This window comes from Mycetomoellerius zeteki, unplaced genomic scaffold (assembly GCF_001594055.1).
Source record: "Mycetomoellerius zeteki isolate Tzet28-1 unplaced genomic scaffold, Tzet1.0 scaffold149, whole genome shotgun sequence".
Lineage (NCBI taxonomy): Eukaryota > Metazoa > Arthropoda > Insecta > Hymenoptera > Formicidae > Mycetomoellerius > Mycetomoellerius zeteki.
The window spans coordinates 3525149-3535910 of record NW_017256436.1 but is presented as its reverse complement, the minus strand read 5'-3'; the positions used below and the strand labels follow the sequence as shown (position 1 = coordinate 3535910).

At 36.6% G+C, this 10762-nt stretch overlaps 1 protein-coding gene across 1 annotated transcript in view; it reads left to right on the top strand.

The window, feature by feature from the left end:
* Positions 1 to 3785: 3785 nt before the first annotated feature.
* Positions 3786 to 10762, top strand: part of LOC108720260 (zinc finger protein 48) — an 11596-nt gene continuing 4619 nt past the window's right edge. Inside the window, exons 1-2 of the mRNA XM_018444155.1 lie at positions 3786 to 4092; positions 5310 to 5465. Of these exons, the coding sequence (XP_018299657.1) occupies positions 3952 to 4092; positions 5310 to 5465 (297 nt within the window). The 5' untranslated portion in view covers positions 3786 to 3951. The remainder of the gene's footprint in view (positions 4093 to 5309; positions 5466 to 10762) is intronic.

Genomic DNA, 10762 nt, shown 5'->3' with positions numbered 1-10762 from the left:
GTAGAATTACATTAAAAGATCATTTAATTAATTGATCTTAATACTTCGTAAACGAAGGATTTAACAAAAACAGTTTTATTGTATATAATTGGCAACATATTTTTTAATTTCTGAGATACTCGATTACGCTATCTTATTAATTAGATTAGATTTTAGACATTAATCACGGTGTTTTTTTGACAAACTCGTGAATAATGCATGTATTATTGATAAGGAAATAATAATAACAGTCGATAAATCAGAGCCCTATATCAGTTGAAGCTAAGGCTGCGTTCCGTTTCACGCATGATGTGCATAATGCATCATTTATCCTTGTTTAACATTCGGTGAATAACAAGGATAAAAGATGCATCATGCGCATCATGCGTGAAACGGAATGTAGCTTAGATCTTAAATGCTTAAATAATTCATCTTAAATCACTAAATATGATATATATGTTCTTGACATATATACCACACTTGTAGTCCAACGAACTGAGCGCCGAAATATTTCCGAATTAAACGCAATTAAACCATTGTAGTAATTTTCGCGAATTAAATTAAATTCTAATAATTTCGATGCTCAAATAGGCATCATATTTCAAAGATGTTAAGATGCTGAAAAAACTGTAATTAAATTTATTGCGAAAAATATTACCTCGACCGGGAGTCGAATCCGGATCTCTTGTATTCCGTACGAGCGTCCTGAGCCATTAGGTTCACTACCGAGGCCTTAGTAATAATAATAATAATAGCATTTAATAAGTAAATAATAATAATATTTAATTTGTTACAACTGATTTTGATAATTTTGATGATAACACCTTCAAATGTGTTAAATTTTTATGTAGAATTTATAATAATTTAAAACGTAATTACAAATGCAGACGAATACTCGACGTTTTTTTACATTGTTAATATCTTCCTTAAATTTAATTATTCCAATTTTTAGTTATTATTTTAATAATATATTGTTATATAATTAGATATTATATTCTGTGGACATTATAAAACACTGTTCACGATTCGAGCTTGATACCGCAAGATAGCAAAAAGAATTCAGTCGTATGTCATGAATTCTGAGTGCATTTTCAAATGTAAAAAGAATTCTTTTCAAAACTGTTCGGAAAAAGAATACTTTTTGTATCTGAAAATGAATTCTAAATTAATGACATTAATAACTGGATCTTTTTTAATTCTTTTTGAACTCTCTATATATGCTATCTAGGGTGCGGTCCACTTGATTCTACAAATACTTCGAAACTTTTGATTGATCAATCGGAAGAACGAATTTTATTAACCAATCAAAAAATGCGGGAAGGTCCCAGATGCGCACAAAAAATATCGGACACAGCAGGTTGTTCCAATCGGACACAGTCTCAATCGGACACAGATTGAAACGGACACATGATGGACCCAATCGGACACAGATTGAAATAGACACACGACGGTCCTAATCGGACAAGTTAAACGGGTAAAAATTCTCACATTCCAAACTCCAAATAGGTTTGTAGTATCTCTAAAAAGACTGTTCTCACACCCCACTGTCTTCATGGGTTACAAATATTCCAAGTGGACACTGTCCCAACTGCAACTTCCACGCAGTTAGACCCCAAGCGGGTAGGATATGTTATTTTCTTTTTGTTTGGGGCGGCGTAGCTTCCCCGAACTTGAACGCTACTGTCCACACACCCCATTGCCTAATGAGTTACAATTTCGCAGTGTGGCTGTGACAGATTTTCTAACTTCAATAGTCGTCAACTTTAATGCTTAATATCTCGGTTCGCGGGGCAGAGCGACGCTTTCGTGGTAACCCCGGATCTACAATAAGTGTTTTAAGCCTTAAGCCGTCAGAAATTGACCAATTACAGTCGAATTCGACGAGAATAATCGACTATGATTCGTCCATTTCTTATGTCTTAAGGTTTAGAACTCTATTGTAAATCCGGGGTTATGCGGGGTCTACAATAGAAGTCACAGCGGTCGTAGGATCTTAAGTCGTAGAAAATTGACCAATCATAGTTGATTATTCTTCTCATATTCGATTGTGATTGGATTAATTTTCTACGACTTAAGACTTAAGACCCCACATAAAGTTGGTTCTGCATTAGTCGCATCGCAGCGTCGCAAGCGTTGCGGTCCAATCAATGACAAGCTAGCTCGACTCTGATTGGATCGCAACACTTGCGACACTGTGACGCGACTAATGTAGAACCAGCTTAAGGCCAATATCAAGCTGGTTCTACATTAGTCGCATCGCAGTGTCGTAAGCATTGCGATCCAATCAACGTCAAGCTAGTTCAACTCTGATTGGACTGCAACGCTTGCGACACGCTTGCGACGCTGTGATGTGACTAATGTAGAACCAGCTTAATGCGGGGTCTACAATGGAAATCGTAGCGGTCGTAGAGTCTTAAGTCGTAGAAAGTTAACCAATCACAGTCGAATATGAAAAGAATAATCGACTATGATTGGTCAATTTTCTATGACTTAAGACTCTACGACCGCTACGACTTCTATTGTAGACCCCGCATTACATGCGTCCGTTTTTGTCGTACGACAAATTTTTCAAGCCTGTCGATTGGCTATAGGACAAATTTGCTTCAAACAAAATGACAAATGCGATTGGTCAATTCCGATGGACTAACTGGCCAGTTAAGTTAACTGAGCTTGGTGACAGTTGCCCCAAAGGTACATTTTCACGAGCCGCTTCAACTGGCTGTTTCAGCGACAAAAAGGATCTTAGTCAAAATTGACGAATACCAAGCGTCAATTTTGATCACGTGATTCTTTTTGCCGTTGAAGCAACTGGTTTGAGCGGCTCATGAAAAGCGGCTAAAGTTCTTGCATGGTTCATCTTTCTTCCTTTTCTCTCCACTTTGAAGAGAAAAAGAGAAAATATGAATCGTTCAAAAAGTTCAGCTAAAAAGAAGAAGCCTAATAAGTAATTACGAATAGAGTATCGATTATTTATTATGCGTGAAACTGAGTTTTACTGTCATACTAGGCATATTGAAACAAAACTCGCCTAAAAATGGCGGATTAAAAGATCAAGCTGTGATTGGCTGTAGCAATTAAACATGCGCAAGAACACACCCTTGTCTACTTGCAACTTGCATCATGGACTCCCCTATCAGTGTTGCCAGCTCTACCGTTTTAGTGGTAGATTTACCGTTTTGGCTCACGAACCTACTGCCTATGTTTCAGCTAGATTATCTACCGTCTTTCTTTATTTTATTTTGCATTTATAATATCCTATGTTACTGCTCATTTTACTCAAAGATTAGTATCTCCTATCCGCCATGTTGTTCGCGCATCTCGCGCATCCTTCTGATTGGACGTTAGTATCGTCGTATACGCTACTCGTGTGCCATTGGTCTAGGTTACTTTTTATAAAATATTAAATAATTTGTAATAATCATCAATGTAATTATCAATGAGAAATTTATAAATAAAGATTAAAGGAAAAAGTATATGAGTACATTCTTTTTATTATTTTTACTTTATTTGCTACTGAGTTGTTTTCGGTTATGTATTACTTATAACTACAATATTTTTTTCTATTTTCTAACAATTTTACGAAATTTCTTGAAAAAAAAAAGTGTCTGCCGCTTTAAATTTCAAATCTACTGCTTTTTTGGCATACCCTCTACCGTCCAATTTTTCAACCACCTGGCAACACTTCCCCTAACAACACACTGTGTCTACAGTAGCGACAAAGTGGAGCAGAATTGATCACGTTCGACTCGATCGGTTTCCATAGCTTTTCCTGGAGATAGATTCTACGAAGATTCGTGCTCGTGATAATTTGAATACATAATACTCGCATCGTATTGCATCGTATTTTTACATCTATTGTTCTGATACGAGGCAAATTCGTGAAGTCAACGCGGCATAACCTAATCTCCCGGTGATTGTCCGTTGTGCGTGTATCGTGCGTGCGTTTCCTCTTGCATTCCGCACGAGGCGACAATGGCAATGAACGAGGACCTCGGTTTCGCCGAACTCTGCCGGCTGTGTTCGCTCAAAAGCAATCATCAGCTGCAGATATTCGACAAGGAGAGCGAACAGCGGCAGTTGTTGTTTAAAATACGTTCTTGTGTGCCCATCGGGGTAAGTGAAAACGAGAATTTGCTCCGATCCAACACCGCATTGTTGCTAGTCGTGTCGATTGAGGGAAAAGGGGGGAGGACAGCCCAAAATTTTCCGTTCGACACGTGAGCTTCAGATGCAAGTTTTAACTTTGTATTGGAATTTTTAAAACCGTTCGCACATTTAAAAATATCTCGTACACGTGGAGGTGTTTTTGTAAAAAAATAAAATTGCGAATTGAATTGTTTAAAGATCCATATCGTTAAGAAAAAAAGATTTTTTTACTAAGAATATTGAAGGGCGATTAAAATTGCGTCATTAATTCTACATGCAAAATTATTTGCGTGGCATGATTTATGAATAGCTGTTCTCCAAGTTCTTCGGAATGATTCTGAAGAGTGATAAAATTGAGCCAACCGTGAAAAAGATTGGCTCAATTTTCGATCTTTGATAATGAGATTTCTCACTTATCTTGAGAGATTTATGCCCGTATTCATAGTAAGGTCTTATACTTAAGGCTTCCTTAAATTTATCTTCAGATACTCTACGAATTATTTCATTGGCTACTGAGCATCTAAAGATAAATTTAAGGAAGCCTTAAGTATAAGGTCTGACTATGAATACGGGCATTACTCTTAAAAGTTTTAAAGAGAATTGCTTTATGCTCCAATAATCCAGTATTGAAATAATTGATATATCACTTTACGTTTTGTTAAGGATCATATAAAAGAACGTACGTAATGACTTAAGTAGTAAACAAATTGACCAGTCACGGTCGAATTGTTGAAAATACTTCTATCATTTTAAAATTCTTGGCTATGATTAGTCGATTTTTGACTTACAGCTTAATGTCCATTTCTACCAATAGATTAATTCTAATTTCCACTTGACTTACTTTTTGTTTTTTCTAGTTTCAAGAATTAGAAAAAGATAAAGAGTATGTTAAGCCAAAATTATTATTTAGTTTTGTATATTTTTTTATATGGAACTGTGGCTTGAGAGATAATAGATTACTTTGTTGTGTTAAGAACAATTGATTAAATTATACATGATTAAATATATATTCATTTTCTTGATCATTATCTATTATCTATTTTCTTTTGTCTCATTTATATCTTCATAATGAAAGTTAGAAAAAAAAACGATTATAGCTCGAGGTAAAATAATTGTTGTAAAAATTCTAAAATCAAATTTTGCCAGTTATTATTTTAATAAAACATGAGATCATTTTGTCACAGATATCGAAAGAGGATGCACTGCCCAAAAATATCTGTCAGAGATGTGTCTACAAATTAGATATGTTCTATGAATTTCGTCTCAGCTGCTTATCCACGGAAACAATATTAAAGAATTATGCAGAATCCTTGAAGAACATTGTTACGCTTAATAATCAGGTAAGTAAAATTTTCTTCTATATATAAAGATTGTGTTAAGTTACATGAAACTTTTAATTATAGCAAATATATTATTACAATGCCACAACTTGTAACAAGATGGTGTGTATTCTATATATACAAGATTTTGATTGTTTAAATTTTGTGTTATGTATTCTCTATCTGTGCAATATCCAATAATGTGACAACATTTGTAATATTGTGAAAATAATACCATTTAGTGTCCATGTTATTAGATATACAGGTGACTGCAGACACAGCAAAATTAGTAAAACGATCACAAGATTTGCTTTTGCATAGATTGAGCGAGGCAAAGGATGAAATTTTTTATTTTTTGGTCCAATTTTATCGTGACTAATTGAGCTATTTTATTGGCACACAAAACGATGCGAGTTTTTTGCGTAAAAACGCTCTATAATTTTCACAATACAAAACAGCTTTATGTATGTAGCTGCCTGTTTCATGTGTTATAAAGATGATCTTACACGGTCAATAATACTGCCAGTATTGACAAACACTGACAATATCACTGATCGTACCCGGTTAAATTGATGGGTTGATGTAGAATGATCTAGATTTACTGACAATGATCTAAATTTTGATTCTCGAGCATCAGTGCATCAATATTGCTTTATTAGGCTCCATGTCACAGTATGTTACAGTACAATAGATAACGTATTTAAAAGCTAAAGTGAAATATATTATAAATAATACCGATCGTATAAGGTTGTAAAAATACTAAAAATATTGATACACTGTCAATATTGATGCAATATTACTGATCAGTAGGGAAGACCAAGGATAGTTGATATATGGGGCATCTTGCTTAAAATTACTGCAAAATAACAAACGATAATATTTCATGGTGCAATAAGTTTATTTTAGACTTAATAGCGGTTTTTCACAGATAGAAAATATTTTCAGCTTTTGATAGCCAAAAGTAAAATAATAAATCATTGATATATTAAATGTTATATTTATCACTCTGTTTATTATATTATAATTCCAACTATTTCTTTACAATCTTTACTTTATAAGTAATAACTTACAGTTATATTCATGTCTTGAAATATATTTTTTGCTTAAACAAGAATTAAAATATTTAAATATAGCAAACCGGGGTTAATTATGACGAGAGCTGTTATTATAAAAGTTTCTGCTTCTCTGCCGTTATAAGTTAGAGCGAATTGTTTAATTCTTCGATTGATTAATCGCATTGTGCGCAAATGTAATTTTGATTTGTAAAAGCTACATTTGCGCATAATGTGACTGATCAATCGATGAATTAAAAAATTCGGCCATAATCTCGACATAACCTCAATGCAACAGCGACTAATATTGTGATCTTGTGTAAGATTTCATCGTTAACATTTCTTATTAAATATTCAAGTAACATAATTACACATATCTATAGTAATTGCACATTATACACATATTATCTGAAAATTATTAATAAAATTATGCACATTTTTCTTTTATGTTTCCTTTAATTATATTTTGAAATTTGGATCTGTAACAACTGATTCCAATAACTGTAACAACTAATTTTGCACATGGAGTCGGTTGTTACGAGTATCATTACCTCGTATTTTCTATTAATACAACAAAGATAATCATATCATTAAATTATAAAAATAATTTCTGTATTATTTAAGCATGTGACTGTTAAAAAATTCCCTTGCGATTTATATTTCATTTATTTGTTTCGGGTAAAAAAAATTATAACTCAATTATCTCCTATTGAATGCGTAGGGTCATCTTAAGACTCTTTATACAATACACCAGCGTTCTCTCTTTCCTTTTCCTTATAATGATCAATTGATTTCTACCAATGTAGCACTGAGAAAAAATTTTTTGGTACTTGTAATTATAATTATATATTACTTTAATTATGATTATTACTACTATAATATTAGGAATAATAACCATGTGTATAGTTCTAGCAACAAATTACAATTACAGTAATATGTAATGTAATAATTACAGATACCAAATAATTTTCTCTTAGTATAGACTAACTTTAATCTTGGTTTAATTTATTCTTCTCTAATGCTCGTTTCTACCAATTGTAGATTAACTTTAATCTCGGTTTAACTTACTCTTCATCTTTTTCTAGTTCCAAGGATTAGAAAAAGAAGAAGAGTAAATTAAACCAAGATTAAAGTTAATCCACATTCATAGAAACAGGCCTAAGGCCCGTTTCTACCAACGTAGATTAACTTTAATCTCGGTTCAACTAACTTTTTATCTTTTTCTTCTTCTAGAAATTAGAAAAAGATGAAGAGTAAGTTGAACCGAGATTAAAGTTAATCTATGTTGGTAGAAACGGGCCCAGTTCCACAACTCACGATTAACTCTTAACCGAGATTCAACTTATTCATTGTCTCGTTCCAATTTTAGAATTAGAAAGAGATGAAAAACAAGTTAAACTTCGGTTAAGAGTTAACCGTGAGTTGTGGAACTGGGCCTAAGAATTAGAAAGTTGAACCGAGATTGAAGTTGAATCTGTATTGATGGAAATTGATTAGTAAGTAATTTAGCGATCTTCAGTATCTTCTAAAAAATGGTGCAACAAGTGACTGATTATGTGAAGCTAAAATTAAGTCAAATTATCAATGGTTTTATCAATGGTTGTTATCAATGGCGCGAGGAGTATCGCTGCATATCTTTTTTCTTCTTCCGTACTTCTGATCGGTCACAGACAGGAGCACAGGTCCTGTCGGATAGGGGGTTGTGAAGAGGCGATGGGGAAAGAGGAAGCGCGCGCAGGGGCATCGGTAGCTGCTCGGGTTCCCGCTGACCCCCCTTTCCGTGTCTGCTGCACCCGGCGCGGCGGCGCGCGATCTCAATAATTCCACCCTCGCGTACGCAACCGAGATGCCGACGGAAAGTGAGGAGGGATAAATAGGAGGAGGAAAGGAGAAAGCGGCAAGAGAGGAAGAGAGAGATATGTATAAGTGTGTGTGTGCGTGCGTGCGTGCGTGGGTGCGTGCGTGCGTGTGTGCGTGCGTGAGACAACCGACGTCGCGACGTCTATTGATCGGTGCGTTGCGACCGCGAGACGCGTCGCGCGCACAGAAAGCGAAAGTCGTAGTAGTATATTTACGATGACGTCCTTTATTGTAAAGGACAATCCTTTATTTAGGTAGCTGTCCTTTAAATTTATTTTTTTCAAAATTTTCATTTTTGTCCTTTCTCTTATCATTATTATTATTTTAATGGGAAATTCTTATGAAACCAACTGACAAATTTAGTTTTATTTATAAGGGCGATTAATTATCTGGCACTATCAGAGAGCGCTACTTGTAGTTATGCTCAACGTTGAATATGAACTTGAAAATTGATATTTTACTATTCGATTTTATTAGTCAAAACTTTTCCTTCGATTCGACAAATATACTAAGATAGTATTATATACACATATTACTAGATATACGTATTTTAATATGCGAAACATTTATAGTAGATTTAATAGAATTAAAATTTTTATTTCAGTCTTTTGCTATGGTACCTAAAAGAAAATGCTTTTTCAATGACAATTCTCAATAACGCGCAGTTTCCTTTTATTATAAGAAGAGTTCGAACTACGGAAAGCGATGTTAGATGTAATGTGAGACTTGTTTGGTATTCGAAGTTTGTCTTTTGCTTTCTCTAAGAAAATATGGTCACCGCAAATATACTCCTTCATTCGCCGTCTCGACTGTCCTTCCCGTTTCTCTCCTTATCTGCAACTTATTTCTCTTCCACCTGTCGTGCTCCTCTCGGAGTTCTCGTAATACCTCTAGTTCTTTCTTAATTTCGCTGCAGCTTTTCCCATACGTTTCTTTCCATTTTATCTTCACCTCTTTTTTATGATTTTTAATATTATCACTCTTCTATCTTGTAATAATTCATTTATTTATCTTCGTGTAATGTGATGCACGTTACTGCTTCATCTTTTATCATTTAATTTTTTCTTCTAGATATATATGCTTTACATGTGTTCATTCATTCATGCGTCATGCTCCAAAAAGACTTAATCATAGAACACCGCATAAATCCCATCTCTTCTCCATTCCCTTGTTTCTCTTCTCCTCCCTTTCTTTTTTTATCTCTTTTCGCTTCTTTTCTTCTCGGTCTTGCGCTCTCTCCCTCGATCCTTCTTTCAGCTCACCCGCTCTCCCCTGCCGATCTGGGCAGTCCTGGGCACAGGTGCAACGTGAGTTGCCAGGCCCGGCAACGCGCACGTTCGAGAAACCTGTTTCGAAACCCGGGATACCCCGACAAGATCGACGCAGCCTCGTTACGTGGGTGATTCTCTTTCTCTCTCGTCGCCGGCGTTCCGGAATATCGGCGGCGCGGCGGCGGCGGCGAAGAGGGTCGCGAGACGACATCCTCGTCGTCCCTGGCGTCTCTCCCATGAATCGCTCCCGTGTGTACACGCGCGCGCGCGCGTAAGTTCTGCCGCCCCTCCTTCTATCCCTCTCTTCGTAGGGTCTCGCCCTCTCTCTCTTACTCTCTCAATGTCAGTGTCAAGGTCAGCGGGCCGACGCACCGGTCGCGGAGCGCCGCCGCCACCGCCACCGCCACTGTTGCATGGCACACAACGGCGATGCTCCTCGTGCATCCGGTATTGTTCACCGATAGTTTGCGATATTTGATGTACGAAGGATATCGCCGATACATATACTTGACATTGGCTGTAGAGTACTCTGTAAGAGAAGACTGGTGCCATTAACAACACAAGAAAAAGAAGAAGAAGAATAAGTATACGCTGACGATGAGAGAGAAAGAAAATCGAATAGAGAGAAGAGACAAAAGCGAGCCATCCAAACGAGATCGCGTATAAGTCAACACCCCCACGCGGCACCCTTGATGGCACTGTGAGCAGCCGCTTCGTCATTTTTCGTTGTTTCGCATCTCACTTTCTCTGATTCGATTTTTCTCATCGACCGTATCGCATTCCGGGGATATTCGCCGGGTATATCGTAACGCGTCGCGGTTATCCTCCAGCACGCCGGCGGTCCCCTTCTCCCTTCGAGTTTTTCTTTCCCTGGCCACATTTTTTTCTTTCTCTCCTCTTCTCTCTCTCTCTCTCTCTTTCTCTTTCTTTCTCACACACATGTAGGTATTTGCTATCGGTCTCCGTTACAGCTCTCAGCCTCCCGGCCTCTCTCGTGCGATCCCTCTCGTAGTAGCGGCGGTACACGCCGCCGAGAGTGATACACACGAATCAACGCTCCGTGTGCATACACATAAACACACACCTTCCGTTCCTCCCTGCCGATCGGTCCGCCGCGCCGGTCAGCGGGCCTCCG